At 41.1% G+C, this 21,219-nt stretch overlaps 1 protein-coding gene across 1 annotated transcript in view; it reads left to right on the top strand.

Annotated features, from left to right (window-relative positions):
• TOX3 (TOX high mobility group box family member 3) overlaps window positions 1-19,711 on the top strand; it is a 50,817-nt gene extending 31,106 nt beyond the window's left edge. The window contains exons 4-7 of the mRNA XM_062176385.1: window positions 8,134-8,403; window positions 11,954-12,181; window positions 13,969-14,049; window positions 17,771-19,711. Coding sequence (XP_062032369.1) covers window positions 8,134-8,403; window positions 11,954-12,181; window positions 13,969-14,049; window positions 17,771-18,535 — 1,344 coding nt within the window. The 3' untranslated portion in view covers window positions 18,536-19,711. The remainder of the gene's footprint in view (window positions 1-8,133; window positions 8,404-11,953; window positions 12,182-13,968; window positions 14,050-17,770) is intronic.
• Window positions 19,712-21,219: the final 1,508 nt, after the last annotated feature.

Genomic DNA, 21,219 nt, shown 5'->3' with positions numbered 1-21,219 from the left:
CTTGTGGCACTGGCACCCCGAGTTCTAGTCCCGGTCGGGGCGCCGGGTTCTGTCCCTGTTGCCCCTCTTCCAGGCCAGCTCTCTGCTGTGGCCCGGGAGTGCAGTGGAGGATGGCCCAAGTGCTTGAACCCTGCACCCGCATGGGAGACCAGCAGAAGCACCTGGCTCCTGGCTTCGGATCAGTGTGGTGCGCTGGCCGCAGTGGCCATTGGAGGGTGAACCAATGGCAAAGGAAGACCTTTCTCTCTGTCTCTCACACTGTCCACTCTGCCTGTCAAAATAAAAATAAAAATAAAAAAGAATTCATTTTCAATTATCTTTATATACAGAAGATCTACTTAGTATTTACTAAGTAAAGATTTCAACAGTTGGCACCCACACAGACACACAAAGTATAGAGTACTGTTTTAGTAGTAGTTTTACCATTAATTCACATAGTACAACACATTAAGGACAGAGATCCTACATGGGGAATAAGTGTACAGTGACTCCCATTGTTGATTTAACAGTTGACACTCTTATTTATGACGTCAGTAATCACCCGAGGCTCTTGTCATGAGCTGCTAAGACTATGGAAGCCTCTTGAGTTTACCAAGACATGGCCATAGTCAAAGTGGAGGTTCTCTCCTCCCTTCAGAGAAAGGTACTGCTTTCTTTGATGGCCCATTCTTTCCACTGGGATCTCACTCACAGAGATCTTCCATTTAGGTCATTTTTTTTTTTTTTTTTTTTTTTTTTGCCACAATGTCTTGGCTTTCCATGCCTAAGAAACTCTCATGGGCTTTTTAGCCAGATCCAAATGCTGGCCTGGAAGAGGGCTGATTCTGAGGCCAGAGTGCCCAGCTTTCCTTTGAATTGGTCTCTTTAGTTTGTTTACTGTCTGTCCTCTCTTCCTGAGTATAAGCCCTGAGAAGGCAGGCCCTCACCCTTCTTGGTGGCTGCCATATTTATCCTAGGTCTGAGATTGTCACTAGGCTGGCCTGCACTAGGCTCTCAATAAATATTTTTTGTTCAATATTTGAATAAATGAGAGGAAAATGATAAAAAATGTATTTGTTATTAAGAGCATACCTTGACTGCTAGATGAAATGGAAGGGCAGGGGGGTTTAAAAGATTAACAGCTGTAAAGGTGAGATTCCTCATAAACATTTTAATTTAGGACTAAACTAAAATAAGCATGGAACTAACTCAGTGGTAAAACAAAGGAGTTACAGGGCACAAGAGTAAAATACCATTAAGTGTTTGATAATAAACTCGAAAATTTTATTTTGCCAAGAAGCTCTTAATTAACTTTAGGGAAGACTGTTTTTTACAAAACTTTCAAGTGTGGGTATGTTTGATTATAACTCTGAGAGTAGTTATTAAGTAAAAATTATCTATTTCAGAGCAGATATTTTGATGAACATAACTTCTGGTACGCAGGTCTGTAATTATCATTGGTATGCATTTGGCATCGCTAAATTTGTTTTGGGGTCTACTGAGGTTAGAAATAAAGTAACTATCCATAACTATCTGATTGATTGCTGTTAATTTGGAAGCGAGATTTTGACCTTGTTATAGGACATAACTCAATAATTGAGCATAAAATTCCTGGCCTGAATTTCATATTTGTCATCACTCTGATATTTATTAATACAAAGTAATTCCTATTACAGATAATTGTTTAATGACTCTATTTCTCAAGAAATATTGATTAAAAAACTGGCACAGTGAAAATAGATTTAGTCACGCTCTCTAACATATTGGGATTATTTGCTTCTTAATTGGATGTTATCCTCTATTACGAAAACCTAATATTGGATCATTACAAAGAACATTTATTTGTAACTGTTGCATTAAGCACATTTACATATTATGTTTACAAAAATCTTTGGTGCTGAAGTCAAACCAGGCGAAAGTAAGCACTGTTGTCATGAGTAAAAATAGGCGCACCAGACTAGCAGGGTATAGATTTTAAAATGAGAAATCCACTTGAAAGATTATAGCTTACGTTTTCAAAAGAAACAATGCCAGAGGTTGTATCATTAAGTATACAACACAAAAATAAACGCCACCTGGCTCCAGCCCTGAGCGAAGGAGTGGAGAAGATTTAAATATGCAGAACAGGTAGCACTGTCTTGACTAAGAAAATAAGGGCAAACTGTGTCCACTCCCAATTCTCCACCCACACTAAGAGATATATCTTTATATGAAGTATTGACATGGTAATATAACATGATGATTTGCACAGTAAGGAAGGTTTTCACCTTTCCGTTTTCCTTTGCTCTTGATTAACTCAGGGAGAGTCTCGGTTTGGGACTAGTATGTATTTCACACCTCTCATTTGCCCTTCTTCAATAAGAGAAAGCAGAACTCATGCCTTGAGCCTCAGGCAGGCCCCAGGAGCTACAATGGATTGCTATGGTTTTACTCTTTTCTGAGTATTTGTTTGGCATTCCATGGGTCACAAGTGCTTTTTGCTTTTCGTTTATGTTAGTGATCCAAAGTTTCCTTGTAATAAAAAAATCATTTGGATGGTAACGGTTCGCTCCAAGGATATATGTGTTCAATGATAGACTGGGTTCCTGGCAATTTAAGAAAATGAGGGCCTGCTACCAGAAATACTCATTCATTGGCTTCCTGGTTTTTTTTTTTTTTTTTTTTTTTTTTAATTAAAAGACAAAGAGCTCTTTCATCAGGAGGAGAAAGAAGCAAGCCTCAGCTGAGCTTCCCCCACCCACCGCAAGACATAGACAAACCCTAAGGCTTTGTTGGACATCTTGGGCATCAGCTCTACTTAGAGGTCAAGAGTTGGACGGCAGTGTCCTTCCCATAGGTCCATTGCCTACCTTTCCTAATGACCTTCTGTGATGGCAAAAATTAATCCTTGCGGCCCTCCTCAAATCATAGATTTCGGAGTCAAGCTATACATTTAAATTTAAATGGAAACATCCACAGTTGCTTCAGATGAGTTGCCCACGTGGTAGGGTCAGTTGCTATTTATTGGAACGATCAACCCCACCAGATAGGCATCATGCCTGCAAATTGTCAATGGCATCCCTCTGCACTGTGACTGGAATTCAGACTTCCTACCAGGGACTATAAAACCTGTTGCTTTATGGCCATCACTTGCCTTTCCAGCCTCACCACCAGCCTTGCTTTTCCTGCCTACTAACGCTGGCCTCTCACTGCCTTATCCACAGTGCACTTCCCCAGGCCCACGCCTCGGCACGGGTTACCCTGCCTGGGACGCTCTGCCTTCTTTTCTGACTCAGCTAGCTTCTGCCTTTCTCAGTACAGCGGGTCAGCTTTTTGGGGAAGCATCCCGGGTGCTGCCCATCCTGCGTCTCGCATCTCCATGGCCCATTGCATTTCGCTCCTCACTCTTCCCCTTCCCTGCCCTGCTCCCAGATCTCCAGGAGCCTTTCTCAGGCACGCCTGGCGTCTGGCGTTCCCTCTGCCAGGAACATTTTCTCCTTCGTTGGCTCCTCCTCCTCTGAAGTCAGCTCCACTGTCATCTCTGATGTAGCCATTCTCCACCAGTAACCAATTTTTTTTTTTTTTTTGCTAAGGTGCTAGATTTGCTAATTAGCCCGAGTTGATCATTAGACAAATCAAAACATTCCATTGTGCCTCATAAATGCATACAAATATTATGTGTCAATCAAAATAATAAAATCCTTGACTTTTACAAATCGGGAAAGGAGTGGAAAACGCTCCCCGTGTTCAGCTCTTATTGTCGGAATATGATAGTGGCAATTTGTTATCACCCACTATTGGCTTTATTTGCCTTTAAGTGATCATTGCTAAAGCTTTCGAGACTTAATTTTAGTAAGTGAGAGGTAATGATTTACAAAAGCACATTAAATTCCTTCGGGCTATATTCGTGGTTGTACATTTCCTTATTGTGCCGTGGGAAAAACTGAGCCATTTGGAAGAGCATGGGTAAGTGTCTCTGGCTTACAGTTTGGTATATAGTAAACTTGTTAGTTCAGTTGAAATTTTGTTTGGCTTAACATTTAAAAGAACCACATAATAATAACTGCCTGGTTTTCATGGATGTGAACATTGGTATATTGCTTCTCTGGCCGGGCACAAGGTAGGTGCCCAACAAATATTGTGAAACTTATGTGACCTCTTTCTCTCTTTAAGTGAGAATCCTAAAACCATAAGAAACATCTTTTAAAGGTGGCTTCTTTTTTATGGAAAGTGATTGGCGCTGTTAGGGATTGTCAGGTCCCCTAGGCAGGTGTTAATAATTGGTGGCCCTAAAGGAGCTGGGATTTGTAAAGAGACACTTTGACCATTAATCTTCTTATAATTTAATCCTCACTCACAGGAAGTTATTATAGGATGACTGGGGGCCCTGCTAAATGCTCACACATTTTGATGTGTCGATTACATGGAGCAGCCTCTCGCAGTGCTTGGTGTCCTGTCCTGTGGGAGATCCGGGTGGGGGAGGGAGGGGGAAGTCAACATCTTTTGGATCTGAAGACCCTGGAGGACTCTGAATTTTGGCAAGGCCTTGGCCCCATCACTGATACTCTTCAGCAGTGACTTTTGTGATGGCCCCACATGGAAGAATAACAGAAAGAGAATCGAACCTGGTTTGGAGGTAGTGAAATGCCATAAGGAATCTGCAGTTACAAAACAAATGGAGATGGAGTTGATTTCATTAAAGGGGGTTGATGGTGGTAGGAAGCCTGGGAGCCATTCACCTTTCTCTGTGCCGTGCCCGGGTACACTTAAGGTGCCACAGTCCTCTGGAGCACAGTTTTTCCCTTGGGCTAGCTTGGTGGCCTAGGTAGTCACTCTTTTTAAAAATATACCTATTATATATCTATTTATTTGAGAGAGAGAGAGAGAGAGAAAGATCTTCCACTTGCTAGGTCACTCCCCAAAGCCCACAACAACCAGAACTGAGCCAGACCAAAGTGGAACTCATCCACCATGTGGGTGGCAAGGACCCAAGTACTGAACTACCCCTGCTGCCTCCCAAGGTATGCCTTTGCAGGAAGCTGGGTTTGGAAGTGCAACCAAGACTCGAAACCAGGCTCTCTGATACTGGATGTGGATCTTCCAAGTGGCATCTTAATCACTGTGCAGGTGTCAGTCCCTAAAGAGTCACTCTTATTTCTCCAAAAGCAGTAATACCCAATTCAGAAAGTTGTTTTGGTGTTAAATGGGAAAATGCAGATTATGTGTAACACATCCAGGCACATAGTAAATGCAAAGTAAAGGTACCCTACTAGTAACAGTGAATATTGGCTGCTCATCAGTAGCTGTTCCAAGCAAATAGACCCATGCTTAAGGCATAAATTTAAGTGGATTCCTGGGAGAGCTGATATAGCCAAGAACATGTACTTTTTGGCCTTCTCTGTGACAAAGAGATCTGTTGGAAATGCTAGAGTTGTGGGGCCAGTCAGGCAATGTGCTGATTTTCACAGGCAATGGAGCAGAGAAAGCAAAGTAACTCCTGTTAATGAGAAACCTGCATAAATCAGATTATCGTATTTCATGGGCATGCCAGTTAAGTAATTTATTATTATGCAATCAGAATTCAAACACTTAATTTAAATGTACTGTGAAAATTTGCTTGTAGATACTTGAAAGCATCTAGAATTATATAAACCTGAAAGATCTTTTTAAGCTTTTTTTAAAAGACATATTTATTTATTTGAAAGGTAGAGCTATAGAGAAAGAGAGGCTGGGGAAGAGACAGAGAGAAAGACAGAGTACTTCCATCCACTGGTTCACTCCCCAAATGGCTACAACAGCTGGAGCTGGGCTGATCCAGGGCCAGGAGCCAGGAGCTTCTTCTGGATCTCCTACATGGGTGCAGGGACCCAAGGACTTTGACCATCATCTGCTGCCTTCCCAGGCTCATTAGCAGAGAGCTGGATGGGAAGTTGAGCAGCTGGGACTCGAACTGGTGCCCATATGGAATGCCAGCACTGCAGGCAGTGGCCTTACCCACTATGCCAAAGCACCAGCTCCTGAAAGGTTTTTAAAAGCATCCTGAAAGATGTATGTGGAGAGTAAAATGAAGAACAAGATAGATGCTTACTTGCCGGTAGTTGGGGGACAGAGTGGAAGTGGAGTAAATGAGCAATGGTTGAATTTCAGAAGAACATGGAATGCAGACAGGTAGCTCAAATTTTCTAGACAAATTGGGGAAATATTTTGGTACAATGGCAATTAAAAAAATTACAAGTGTTCAGGACACCTGCCAATAGAATGTCATATTTTAGGAACGGCAGAACAGAACACTGCCAATGAGACAAGGATGCTTGGGTGTATTCTGATACGTGGGACAGACTTTCCCCCAGGAATCCAAAGAGACTTAATAGAAATGGGAAATTTATAGATCGCATATTTAAACCTAGCAATTAGGTACAGATTGTTTTAACCACTTGTGTTATCATGTTGGGCTTTCCTGCCTAAAGTGTTGTGGATTTTATTTATTTATTTTTTGTGTTTTGATGACAGCCTGACAAAGAGATGCAAATGGGAAAGTTAAGATTTTCCTCTCCTCTCCCTCCCAAACTACCCCTTATGCTATAACCAGTATTAATATAACTTGGATATAAGTTTTTATTTTTTTGTTTTGTTTTCTTGATTGCTTGGTTTTTGAACATTAAAGGACTATCTTCTGTAATTATTTTGAGACTTGTTCTTTCACTTGGTGTATCTTGGCTATCACTCTATGTCCCTGGTTCTCACCCAAGAGTGTTCTTCATGCCCAGGGCGCAAAGTCCGGAGACCTTTTTCACTGATCTGACTGCAGGGGGAAGGGGTTGCTCTCAGCTTCCAGTAGGTAGTATAGTGCTTAGGGATGCTGCTGAAGAGCCTACCGTGGACACGGGAAAAAGCAATTACCTGGCCCCAAATGTCAGCAGAACCAAGAAGAGAAGGCCTTACCCTCAGTTTGTATGCATAAATTAAATTCATTATTTTTGAAAGCATCCCTAACACTTTGTTGTAAAGCTAGACCATAATTTTATGCAACCTGTTTCCTTGGCTTACCTTCTTCTATTGTGCCTTTTATATGTTCAATGCTAAGACACCCAATTCTCTAATTTTGTTATTTACAATTTATTCTGTAAGAACAAAAATAAGCCTTATCAGAAAGACTAAAAGAGGAACAGTTAGGAATTCATGGGCTTCTGTATAAAATTAGATTCTGGGTCACTACGAGTCAAGAGAATTTGGTTTCAGTAAAATCACAGACTCACTCTAAATGACAAGTCTTAAAGTAAGTCATTTGAAAAGCATGTCTGCATTTTTTGATTCTTTGGAATTAGAAAGAAAGAAAAAGCAGCCGTAACAACTCCAAACCCTATTGTATGACTTCCAGAAACAGAGAAGGCTAGTTTTGAAGTGACTGCCGTAACTTTGAGCGAAAGCTAATTCTGATGATCACTACCTTTGCTTTCTACATATTTCAGCAAATCCATTAGCGCATTACATTGTGGTGCGTGGAACAAGGGAGAGTAAAGTAGGTTTAAATGAACAAAGTGATATCCAACCCCAAAGACACTGAATGACTTCCAGATGCCACGGACTGTGTAGTTCAGAGTGGAAATGACCTCCGGTTAACCGCAGAGGGTTCTACAGAAAGGGTGCCCTGAGGCAAACAGATGCTAGCTCTGGAAGCCAAAGCTCTGTGCTCCCCTAGCCTCTCGGATGTGTTCCTGGAAAGATAAAACAAAGCCCTGATCTCCTTCTCTCCCAGAGCTGGATGGAGGCTGATGGAACCAGAGCTCGGTGTCTGAGAAAGGTGGAAGCCAGTTGTTGAGCCTGGAGAGGGTTGAGTCTCGGCTGCAACCCTTCCCCTGACACCAGTTTCCTCAATGAGAAGCAAGAATTGGAAGTTTACCTTTCCTTGTGCTAATAATCATCTTTTTTATAAAGGCTGTATTCAATGGCAACTCTATCATGAAATAGCTTTTGCTGGGTATTTGGGTTTTGTGCTTTTAGTTTTTTTTTTTTTTTTTTTTTTAACCTTTCTGGTGTGGGTCCTTTTATTTAGGAAATTCCTAGAAATCCTATTTCTGCAACAGCTTAAATCTGCCTAAGGACCTGCTAACGTTCTAAATTCACTGATATTCGGGAAACTAAAATCCTTTCCCTTCCCAACTGTCGCCTCTGTAGGATCAGAACCACACACAAGTTTCACAGTACCGCCAGGATCCCACCTTGACCATGAGGTCCATTGTCCACATGACCGAGGCTGCTCGCTCTGGGATCATGCCTCCTGCCCAGCTCACCACCATCAACCAGTCTCAGCTCAGTGCCCAGTTGGGGTTGAATTTGGGAAGTGCCAGCATGCCCCACACGTCTCCTTCGCCTCCGGCAAGCAAGTCAGCTACTCCGTCCCCTTCCAGCTCCATCAATGAAGAAGATGCAGACGACGCCAACAGAGTAAGTTAGGGCTGCCCTCGTATGGAACCTACCAGAGAATACGAGCTCACCCCCGGCTCGAGTCTCAGAGTTTCGTTTATGGTGTTACCTTCTTCCTTATGGATTCAGAGTAACGTTTCCATTTGCAATGATTTCCATTTGTTTCTTCACTCATCTATGTATTTTTATGTGGCAGAAAGTGATGGAACTGCAGATTGGGAGATTACTCCTGCTGGTAGTAAGGCATTGGGCAAGTCATTTACCTCTTGCAGGTATCATTTTCCTACTCTGGAAAAGGGAGGGATTGCCTTCCTTTTCCAGAAATTTCCAGACATTCTGCACTTTCCAAAAGTCCTCAATTGCTCTGCTTCTGAGTTGATGTTCATGTGAGCACATTTCAGCCAAGTTGTTGGCTGAACTTCCTGCCACATTTGTCAGCCTTGTGCCACCAGTGTTTGTCACTTGGTAAATTCTAATCGTTTTACATCTTTGCCATTTTACATCATGGAAAAATGTACATACTTTAAATATGCATAGTTTGAAATAAAAACTTACCTGCAGGTATGACTTCTGAATGCCTGGAATAAAGAACTTGAATGAAAGAGAATACTATAATAGTCCACAATTATTCATTTATTACTTATATTGAATACCTACTCTGTGCTCAGCGTTTCGCTTGGTTCTCAGGATATAAAATTGTACAAGGGAATCACTGCCCAGGAGACTCCCCACTGGGGTTGAATAACAATGTTTAAAACCAGCTCTAGATGTGATTAGTGTATAATTGATGTATCTGCTGTGCTGAGATTATAATTGATTCTGCTTGGGAGAGTGATTTGAGGAAGACTTTATTGAGAAGGTTGTATTTGAATTAGGTCTGAGAGGATGCATAAAAGTTTGTGAGGCAGAAGAGAGAGGCCAGTATTCTGGGAGAGGAACAGTGTAGAGCAATGGAAAGTACTTGTCAATTTATGAGTATCATGGAGTTTGATATGGGGGAGGAAAGCAATAGAAATCCACAAAGGAGAGGATCAACCCAGGAAGAGAGGTGTGTTTCCCCCTGGGGGAAGCTGAGAGTTTGGCACATTTGGTTGATTTTGAGATGCTTACATTTGAGTCTAAAAGTCCATTCATGGAGAGCATCAGCACATAAATAGAAGATGTGGAAATAATCAGAATTTCCTAGAGAGCGAGTCAAAGGTAGAACTTGGAGCATTGTTCATTTTTAAGTGGCAAACGGAAGAAGAGCTACTAGAAAAGATTGACAAGGGTGAATGCAGAGGAGGGAGGATAGAGTTCTGCTGTGGAAATCAAAGGGATTTCAAGAGGAAGTGTTTTTGGTTTACAGCATCAAGTGAGTATCCCAGGGTACACTGATGGTAAATGCAGAACTGGTAAGGCCAGGGGGTGCTAAATACTCAGACCCAAGGACTTGAATGTGGGCCAGGGAGAAACAATGGCAGAAGAAGTGCAAGGAGTATGTCAGCTAGGTTACTGTTGGCCATTGCACCTTCAACTGTGTTCCTTCCTCTCTACTCATGTCCACTGATCATAATACTCATCCCTGTGCCAAACTGAAGTTGTCATGTCTAAAGAGACTCTTTTATATGACTACTAGTATGCTCTGGTTTGAGCAAGGGCCTTGGTTTTATGTGAGGAAGGGAATCCAATTTGTTTACTTTTAAGCAACTTAGCTAAGGAAGGAAGACTAAAATGATCATCGATTGTCTCTTTTGGGCAAAACTATTTCTCCAGCTGTTCCAACCCTTTTAAGTCAACTACACAAAAGTTTCTTCAGGAGAATTAACTCTGAGGTTTTGTTTAAACTGTGGGATTCCTCATTTCTGATTTATCCTTAACGATTAGGGCAAGTCATGTTTTCCAAAAATGGCATCCACGGTTGTCGACTTTTGAAAATTGTTTAATAGAGAATACAGTTGAATTCCTTTTCTTTGGAAAAATCTGCCCTGAAACTTACTTTCATCTTGCCATTGGTCAGGGTTTTATTGGCATTCACAGTGCCAAATATTCTCCTAGGACAAGAATATAGTTGTTTGACTCAATTAGAAAAATCTGTGTATATGTAATTTTTTTTTCTTGTGAAAGTAATGTTTTCCTTAAAGCAAAACTTGGCTCCAATTAAAGCTCTGACTGAAAGCCATCTGACTCACTTGTAAGTACAGATTCATTAAATAGAATTAAACAAGTCTCACTTAATTTGAGCATTTGGAAAAAAAAGATGATGAGGTCCACATAATTATTGAGCTAATTGTATGAGTTACGAAAACGGGCATTTTGGATAAGAGGTGAGATCAGGTCTTACATTCTCTGAAGCATGTCATGACTTATGGAAAGTATGGATGTTATTATCACTCAAATAGCGCAAACGGTAGGCCCTCCTAAAAGGAGCCAGTGGTTTCGCAACACCGTGAGGGTTCAGCGTTCTCAAGGAAAAAAAATCGCTTATCAGTTTTCTAAGAATATAATAATTGAATTAAATTCCAGATGACTCTTATTCAGAAAGTAATAATACTCAAGGAAATTTGAATTAGGATCCAAAGCCATTAAAAGCCAATCTGTTAGTAACTTGAATCTATCTCAGTTGATCTTGCCCATGGCTGGCTTTTAAAATAGATTTTGTCAAACACTTGAGGATTCTTGCTGAAGTTAACTGCAAAATCATCTTCAGTATACTCATACTGTAACATGGGCTTAAAATAAGGTTCATAAATCACTTCCTCCACTTCTCTGATAAATATAAAATCAGTGAAATTAGATGGTGATAGCAGGTGAATAAGAGCTTAGGATTACATGAATTTAGGGAGCTGTGCTCGTAACATTTAACTATCAACTGTTGCTTCCATAGAGTTTTTACTTTACAGAGAGTATTCATTTCTTTCTCTAGCTATAGTGATTTTGATACTTTTTTTATTAATTGATACATAAAATTGTTCATATTTATGGGGAACATTTCTTATTATCCTAGTCTTTAGAGAGTAGAGTATCTTACCCTTATCGCCCAGGTGTGAAGATTATAGCTCATTTCCGTTTGGGTTTCTAGAAACCCATTAGCAAAATAACATTCTGGTTAAAAAAAAAAAAATTAGCCTAAAAATCAATTCAGACCAATCATGCATATGGCCTTGACTATGGGAACGGACCTGGTTTCAAATATCTAAATACGATCAACATCCTGAATATTATTTAGGTTTGACATCTAAAGCCTCTGAAAATGTAAAATATTTTGTTTATGGAGATGTGGGTAGCAGAGCATATATATAGCATTGCCTGGTACGAAGTGTTCTGTTTCTCATTACTCATAATTGCTATTTAGAGCATATGTTGTGAATGTATTGAAGATACTTCTGGGCCTCATTAATCAATGTTCTAAATGCTAATCTCTGCTGTCCAGTTAACTCTAAGCAAATTACCCCTCCCCCAAGGTGGTGGTGATTCATCTGTTGACAATGCTAAGCAAAAACCTTAAAAGAACCATTGTCGATCTGAGTTAACTTTTACTGCATTCTCTGCAAGAACATCCTAGGCAGTGACTTTTCTTCCTGCTTTGCAGGCCATTGGAGAGAAAAGAGCAGCTCCTGACTGTGGCAAGAAGCCCAAGACTCCAAAGAAAAAGAAAAAGAAAGATCCCAATGAGCCACAGAAGCCAGTGTCGGCATATGCCCTGTTTTTCAGAGACACACAGGCTGCCATCAAAGGTCAAAACCCCAATGCAACCTTTGGCGAGGTCTCAAAAATCGTAGCATCGATGTGGGACAGTCTTGGAGAAGAACAAAAGCAGGTAAGGCAAAGATTCAAACCGCTAGAATGTTCCATGCATCTTTTCCGGATGCTCCCTTTCACTTAATATGACTGCGTCTTATGAAAGCTTTCCTAAGCCGTGGAGTTAAAACACACAAGCATTTAAGCCCAGACTCTCCTGCTGGATGGATTTCTCGGTCAGGTTAAGGATACACGTTCACAGTCCATTCCGAGGAGGTTTGGAAGAAATCCAGGCAATAGCCTGCAAGCGTAAACTTTTGATGATAATCTTTTCATTTTAAATAATGTGGAATTTTTCCTCTTTGTTCAAAAAGAGCACTACAAAGGGATTAGGGCCATCCTGCTTGCCTTTCCATTGATCATGTTTCTGAACCCTTGTGCTATCCTGGTGGGTTTCCAAACTTTGAAGCTGCCTCTGCATGTCTCATTATTATCACTGGGCATTTGAAATTTTATTCCAAGTTCATTTGAAAGCTAGGCAGTGTGAGAGGTATTCAGAGATTAGCCATGCTGGTGGGAGATACTTCCTCAGGGGCTTAGTCTCCTCTCCTTGCCTGCACAACTCCTCCGCACAAATGAAGAGAAGAATGGGATCCTTGGGGGTCGATCCTCCCCTTGCTCCTTGCATGAAACTCCAATTACCATTAATGGGAGTTAACTTTTCCCTATCCACAGAAGGAAGGGCCGCTATGAGTGATAAAACTGAATAATTGTTCCCAGAATCCAGAGTGGAAAACCCGATTTTTCTTTACAAATCATAAACTTGTTTCATGAACTCATTCCGAGTAGCTTGCTTCAGTGGGATGGTGGAACTATAGGACCGTCCTGTTTATCTGCAGTGAGCGTCACACTACGAGGATCCTTTAGAATGTTTGAGGAAAATGGGATTAAAAAGGGAAGTATATTTTTGTGCAAAAAAAATTTTGAAGCAATGCATATAAGGGAGTTGTCAGAAAGCTCCTGAGGAATGAGTGTAATAAAAAACAAAACAAAACAAAACAAAAAACTCCCACCTATGTGTAGATTTTGGTTTTTGGAGGACAACAGTATAAGCTACTCTTTGAATTCCATTTTCCACGAACTTTTTGAAGCATCCTGCTTAGCAGACTGATTGTCTATCTCAGAAAGGTCATTTTAAGGGCATGCCAAATCACTGCCCCTAACTTTTAAACTCTGGAGAGAAAGTCGAGCTGTGGGTGAGACCACTGAAGAAGAGGGAGCCCGACTTGCACTGGATGCACTGGGACTTGTTTATGTAGCTCATTAGCCTCCCTAATGGAAATCGCCCATCTTTCTCCATTTCTTTTTTTTTTTTTCCTGCCACAGAAAGCTGTGGTTGAAAGTCCTGCATCTTTTCTTTCTGTCTTCACACACTTTACCTGTCCTCATTTTTTATTCTTTTATTCGGTGCAGTATAGAAATGTGTGGGAGGTAAAAAAGACGTTGCTGGATGAACTCATTACTTTCCATAATTTAAGCGATTTGCAGCAAGGCTTATTCTTCTGCCACCTTATTTATCGCCTTCGCACGAGGCCTTCGGCCGCTGCTCTCAAAGCACTCTCCGCTGCAAAGGTGAAATCTTTTTCTCATTTGCAATAGTAAACATCACAATTGGGCTTCAGTGAGGGCACAGGGTTTTGCTCTGTTTTAATATCTCAGCGCGCGTGCGTGTGTGTGTGTGTGTGTGTGTGTGAACGTTGCAAAGTCAATGCCACGGAGACCCACTTTTTATGTGAAGTATGATTCTATGAGCTCATAGCTGAGAATGTCTCCGCTAAAGTGGTGCTAATTGTGGTCTTTTAATAGGTTTATAAAAGGAAAACAGAAGCTGCCAAAAAAGAGTACCTGAAGGCCCTGGCTGCGTACAGGGCCAGCCTCGTCTCGAAGGTAAGAGCGCGGAACACAGCCCTCCAGCCGTTGAGCACACGAGAGCCATCGCCCTAATTGGCCATCACAACGGCATCTTGAACACCTCAGAAGCTTGTTTATTTCCACTGGAGATTAGAATGATGACACGACAAACATAAGTTCATTTAAGCAGCTGAATCTAAAGTGTTTCCAAAAGATTTGCCGCTCTTTCTATCTATACGATGTAGCTGCCGAGATATGTTTTGTAGAGCCTCTAGATCTTTCGTTTGGTCAGGGGTTGGGATCGTGTTAATGTCTTCTATGTAGACCGGGAGATATGTTTGTTAGGTTTTTTTTTTTTTTTTTTTTGGCCATCACGTCATAAATTCTCCAGTGGTTACTTTATTCTAATAGACAGTATTGCATTTTTGACCAAACTGTTCCACATCATATAAATAAATAAACCTCATGATTATTTAAAATCAAGTGTGCTCCAAAAGTACTCACAAATAGTATATGTATTATACATACAGCGTGTGTGCAATGGGCCTGATTATTATAATATGCAGCAATATCCCAACGCAAATGCTACTCCAAGTTATTAGTATTACCTTGATCCCTACAGGAGCACAAGCTCTTACATTATTTTACCGTCGTAACTAATGTTGTCTTTGCCTTCCTAGAATTCAAAAGGCTTTGCGGGGATCACTTGAACTCATACGTTTTTGCTTTTGATGCGCTTCTGGCGAGCAGGGATGCGATTTTATTGTCATTGTTGTTATCTCAAGTACAACACAGGGTCTCAAAGCCCCGTTTTCAAAGGGTTGACTCCCTTTTCTCTGTTCGTCACCTGAGTTGTTTCTTCTTCATGTTAAGCTCTCCCACTGGCAGCTGCTCAGAAGCAAATCAACAGAGGTCCCCCCGCCTTTGTTGACAGCTCTAGGGACCCTTCCCACATCATTAGAAAGAGAAAACATTTATCAGGTCTCTAGCAAAAGCTTTTCTCTGAGGCTCTGGAAGACAGACATCGGACAATGTACTGATCTGGCACATTGGCAGTAAACAAGGGGTTGGATGGGCTGCAGAGGTTAGGAATTGAGGAATAGAGTGGGTCGTTAATTAGATGGAGTGAAGTGAATGGAGAATGTTCTTCTTAAGTGGATCATTTATTCATTCATTCACCCAGAAGCAGGTATAGGTGATCTTTGTGCATTAGGGCATGAATAATTGACCATATGTGGATTTAAGCCAAGAACCAGTTGCTCAAAAGGCATTTAGGAAATAACCACCATCACTGGCTTACAAAGGGTAACTTAAAAGCTATACACTGAATACCAGAATCAGGGTTCAGACACACTTGCAAATGGACTTCCATCACACTGCAAAACCAATGGACTGAATCTAAAAAGAAAAAATCTAGAATGCTGTTTACTTTTGTTGTGATCTTAATTCACTAAATGCAGTTTCAGTGGCTCCTACACTTATATTCAGAGACCTTGGAGTTAACTAACCCTTGAGGTATGAATTTAGAATAATTTTCACCTGAACCAAAAATGTGCAATAGATGCTAATGGTGTTTTTTTTTTTTTTAAATTTGCTTATTTATTTGAAAATCAGAGTTAGAGAGAGAGAGAGATCCTCCATCCTCTAGTTCACTCCCCAGATGGCTTCAGTGGCCAGGGAGTGATGCAACTGCCTAGATATCTAAATAGAGATGTCTCTTGTGGTTTCTGCCTTAAGACTAACTTGGTGATTTAAAAATATTAAGGCACCTAAGGATTATTGCATGCTCATATGTATAAAACCATATGCATTCTACTTCACAGGTGACCTAATGGTTTTTGGAAGGTCATTTTGAGTATCTACAGGCTCTTTTTACCCTGAGATTTTAGAGGGTGACCTTCCAGCAACATGCACCCCATTGAGCTTTTGTAAGGCAGAGAGCTGCCTGCCTATGGGTGGTGCTTTATGAAGCTCACATTTTTTCAGACTGAAGCTGGCAGAGATGACTGGCCCTTCATTGGGTAACTCTGTAAATGGTAACTTCTGGCTTTCTTCCAATAGGATTTCATTTATCCAAGTCATAAAAATATAGACGTAAACAGTTACAATCATTAAAGATATCAATCGGCCACTTGATACCTACAAGGTGCCTCTGCTACCCTCTTCCCCCAACAACAAACAAGCAAACAAGACTCTCAGAGGGAAAAACTAGGCTTTAGATCAATTATTCCAATCACTGTTGCATTGGTAAACCTGTTTCTTTTTTTGGTAGAGGTTATTTTATGTTTTCAGCATAAAATATACTAGGTATTTATTCAACATGTTGAGCCCTACATCTGTTGTTTAACTTATAACAGGTTACTCAGTTCCATGAGTATTAAATGTTGTCCCAATATCTATGACGTTTTTTATATTTACTTATTTATTTATTTGAAAGTCAGAATTACAGAAAGATAGGGACACACACACACACAGATCTTCCATCCACTGATTCACTCCCCAGATGGCTGTAATGGCCAGGGCTGGACCATGCTAAAGCCTGGAGCCAGGTGCTTCTTCCCGGTTTTTAAATGGGTGTAGGGGCCCAAGCATTTGGACCATCTTCTGTTGCTTTCGCAGGCACACTAGCAGGGAGCTAGATTGGAAGTGGGGCAGCTGGGACTTGAACCAGCACCCTTACAGGATACCAGCATCCCAGGCAGCAGCTTTACCCACTGTGCCACAATGCTGGCCCCTATCTAAGACTTTTGATAAATTCTGGAAATCTTCAAAAATGGTTGGCAAATGATAACATTTCTAAGGTTGTAAAGTACTTAAGTACCTCTGGGGGAATTCAGTTATGTTTTGCTTTCATGCAAGTGAGCCCCGTTGTAAATAATCATGACAACCCAGGGCTTTGAAGTTTGCTAGGAGTGGTAGATTTCTGATTGTAGTGCCTGCTAATTAATAAACACAGTTAACAGTTAGTCAATGTTTCTTATAGGCCTGTTAATTTAAATCTCACAACCTGCACACAGGGTTAGTACCCAATGACTCCGTGTTTTAAATACGGAAACTTGAGAAAAAGAGAGGTGATGTAACTTGCCAGTCACAAAGTAGTCAGCTAGTGGAGCTGGATTGGAGCTCAGGTAGCCTCTTTGCCATTGTATTTCACTATCTGGTACTCAGTAGTGAAGTTAATATGGAATTCAATATTGGGGAATTGTTGCTTGTAAAATGTGTATCTGTTATCTCTTGCTCCAATCCTGCTGCGTAACAACCAGCCACAAAGCCCCAAGCCAAAAGAGAAAAGCTTTTCTCCCAGGGAGTACCAGTCAGCTGGCTTGTTCTTCAGGTGTAGGCCTGCCCTTCTGTTTGGGGTCAGCTTGCAGCTTGGAGGGGGCTGGACTCACTCACATCCATGGCAGTGAGCTGGCTTGAGTGTCAGGACACCGAGCCACGCGTCTTCCTTGTGCACATGGTGATAGTGGGTTCCGAGAGGGCAGAAAGGATCGAGTGCTCTAGAGGTGTTGGTTTGGAATGGGGACAGTGTCACTATCACCGCATTCTGTTGACCAACGTAAAGGCACGTGGCCAGCCCAGACTCGAGGGGTAGGGGACTGCCACTCCACCCCAGGGGAAACTGAATAGGCATGTGCCAAAGGGCATGGCTAATAGGGGCTGTTGTTTAAATCAACTTAGAACAGTTTTAAAATACTGAAGCATTTTAAACACTTGTGTATTGTGACATTCTGGAAATCTCTGTCCCCAAATGCAGGCTGCCGCTGAATCAGCAGAAGCCCAGACCATTCGTTCTGTTCAGCAGACCCTGGCGTCAACCAATCTGACATCCTCCCTCCTTCTCAACACTCCACTGTCTCAACATGGGACAGTGTCAGCATCTCCTCAGACTCTCCAACAATCGCTCCCCAGGTCCATCGCCCCCAAACCCTTAACCATGAGACTTCCCATGAACCAGATCGTCACATCGGTCACCATTGCAGCCAACATGCCCTCGAACATTGGGGCTCCGCTGATAAGCTCCATGGGAACAACCATGGTCGGCTCAGCACCCTCCACCCAAGTGAGCCCTTCGGTGCAAACCCAGCAGCAGCAGCTACAGTTACAGCAGCAGCAGCAGCAGCAGCAGCAGCAACAGCAGCAGCAGCAGCAGCAGCTGCAACAGATGCAGCAGCAGCAACTGCAGCAGCACCAAATGCATCAGCAGATCCAGCAGCAGATGCAGCAGCAGCACTTCCAGCACCACATGCAGCAACACCTGCAGCAGCAGCAGCAGCATCTCCAACAGCAAATCAACCAACAGCAGCTGCAGCAGCAGCTGCAGCAACATCTCCAGCTGCAGCAGCTGCAGCACATGCAGCACCAGTCTCAGCCTTCCCCCCGGCAGCACTCCCCCGTCACCTCTCAGATCACATCCCCCATCCCTGCCATCGGGAGCCCCCAGCCAGCCTCTCAGCAGCACCAGTCGCAAATCCAGTCTCAGACACAGACTCAAGTATTGTCGCAGGTCAGTATTTTCTGAAGACGCCGTGGCAGGTGGATCGGTGCGCGCCGAGGAGAGTGGCGGAGGAGGGGAAAGCGTATTGGTGGAAACTTGTAAGTGGGTGTTGGTTATGCAGAAATGTGTAACAGATCAAACGGTCCTCTCAAGTGTCTATTAGATAGGCAATAAGAACTACAGTGTAGCTGGGTAACACCTTTTAGCTGACTATAAATCACTTTGTTTTTAAACAAGAAAAGCTGTGCTCTTTTATGTGATGCCTTTTTTTATTTATTCAGGCTATACCTACAATATGTGAATCAAACCGTTTAATGAATCCTGGGACATACTGATGACTATAAACTGGCCTCTCTGAGTCACAGAAAATGGCCTTATTTCTCCAGAAGTGAGTAAGCCACACTTCCAGGCTATTTGAACTCCTGAAGCCCTAAAAAATAAAAAAGCACAGTCGTAACTACCTGAAATATGAAGATTCAGTTTCATACAAACGTTTGTATGATGTGAATAGTTGATGGCATTTTTTTTGTCATGAAAAAAAAAATAATGTAAATCACAGACTTTTGCCAAAGCTCTTATTTTTTTTTCTAAATCTCTCCAGAAAAAAAAAAATGCAAGTGATTAGATTCATTTATTGACTGCTGTCCCACTTTTTATCCGAATGAAACCACAGAATATGTTGTAACAATATCTCTGACCACTGTTAGCCTGCCCTCGTCATTCCAATTAGAAGGAAAGAAATGTGAATATTATATCCCGTGTTTTGAGTGACAAGTTTCGAAAAATAAAAAAACACTGTATTTTTAAAAGGGAAATGCACTTAAATGAAAACAGTTATTACAAAGGTTAAGATTTAAAAAGAAAAAGCGAGAGTTTTTATTATGATGTAATACCGGTAGAATATTTAAAAGGCACACCACATCTGAGTAATCAATGTAAATATTTTCTTTCAAAGTTGTAAGTTTTCATATCATGTGTTGTAAAGTTTTCCTAAACGAGGCTTTAACGTAAACACTGGTGACATAAACCATTCATGGCTACGTTGCTTATTGTGTTTTTATGCTGTTTTATACTTTTTTATGAGTTACGATAGCAGCAATTAAGTTGTTTGTATTTTGCTTAACTAAAACAAAAATGCTTTTATCTTGCTATAGAATAAACACATTTCAGTAAAAACTGTGGACTGTATTTTGATGCAATGACAAGGAAACTGTTCACTTTTCAAATAAAATGATATGTCAAATTTCACTTTTGGTTCCTTGAATACATGAAAGATGGGGAAATGGGCCACCTCCCAAGTTTTACTTGGGCCCTAACATCATCTTCCATTTTCCATTGGAAATCTGATATTCCTGGCTGAGAATTTGGGTTGCACAGCCCCATCACCAAGACATTTAAATACACACATGCGCACGCACACACACACAAACACACACGCATACACACACCATTGGAAGTCTTTGTTAAAGGCAAGTACAAGGTGAGTATAAGAAAAAAAGCAATCATTCTCTATTTGGGGCTGGAACTAGCTGGCATTGTGATGTTCTTGCCATTAGAACGGATGGTGAATGCTAATTCTTAAGCCAAAATAATTATTTCCGTGCCCATTTCTTTCCCCCTTTTCTTGCTCTGTGGCGGCTCCACTTTGAGAGCGGTGTGACCACTATCCCCAGTTGTCTTGCATGATTAATTACAGCATCTGTCCTGTCAGAAGCTATAATGAAGAGGTCTTGATAAAAATTGCAAATTACCACTGGCAACAGTCTTAAACTGCTTATGATAAAATGAAAATTAAAAACAGCAAGTGTCAACCCTGCCCAGAATCCTAATCTGGAGAGCACAAGGGTGTGCATGATGCTGTCCATTGCTGCTATGTGCAAGATATTCAGAGAATAATGGAGCACGCACTCCTCAAAGTTGTTGTATTTCAAAGGATATTTACTGTATGTTGTGGGTTATGAATAATGAATTCAGCTTTCAATATTTCATAATCCTCTCATACTCTGTATTATGTACAAATATTGAACAGCAAGAGATTCTAATTATAAATTTATAGATTTCTTGCTCTAGAAAAATTTATGTCTAAATTGAAGCTTTTCATGAGATGTATTAGTTGACAGGTATCAGTGTTCAAACAGTCTTAGAGCGCTGCCTAATCACATCTACAAGAGGGCAATTGTCCTCCACAAAGGACTGATCTGCTTGCTGCAGGCCCATCAGAGGCAGAGCTGATGGTGAGAGATTTGCTGGGAATTGAAACTAACATTACATAACAATAAGAACCATTTTATATTCTGTTGTGAAACCTTTAGACAAATGTCTTCAAAATTAATTGCTAAACTACATGTGACAGTAATTGTGTATTAGTTCTGTAATTGTCATTTTGAAAACCCATGAAGAATTGCTTGGAAAAAAAATGTCACTAGTGATAAGACTTAATTGCAAGTGAAGTCTGTTTTCAACTGTTTGCAGTTAGAAGCAGGTGCTGTAACATCTATTAAATGCTTTTATAAATCTTAGGTTTTATCACATTTGATTAAATGCTGCTAAGCCACTGATGGTCAATTCCAGGGGGGAGAAAAAATACTTTAATTACTACAGTTTAAAAAATTAATCACTAGGCAAAACTATATATTTAAAATGTCAAAAGGCTTGAATCATGAAACAAATTCCCCAACCTTGTTTCTAAATTATTTTTCTCAAGATTC

This window comes from Lepus europaeus, chromosome 19 (assembly GCF_033115175.1).
Source record: "Lepus europaeus isolate LE1 chromosome 19, mLepTim1.pri, whole genome shotgun sequence".
NCBI classification, from domain to species: Eukaryota; Metazoa; Chordata; class Mammalia; order Lagomorpha; family Leporidae; genus Lepus; species Lepus europaeus.
This window is presented reverse-complemented; position numbering and strand designations above follow the sequence as displayed.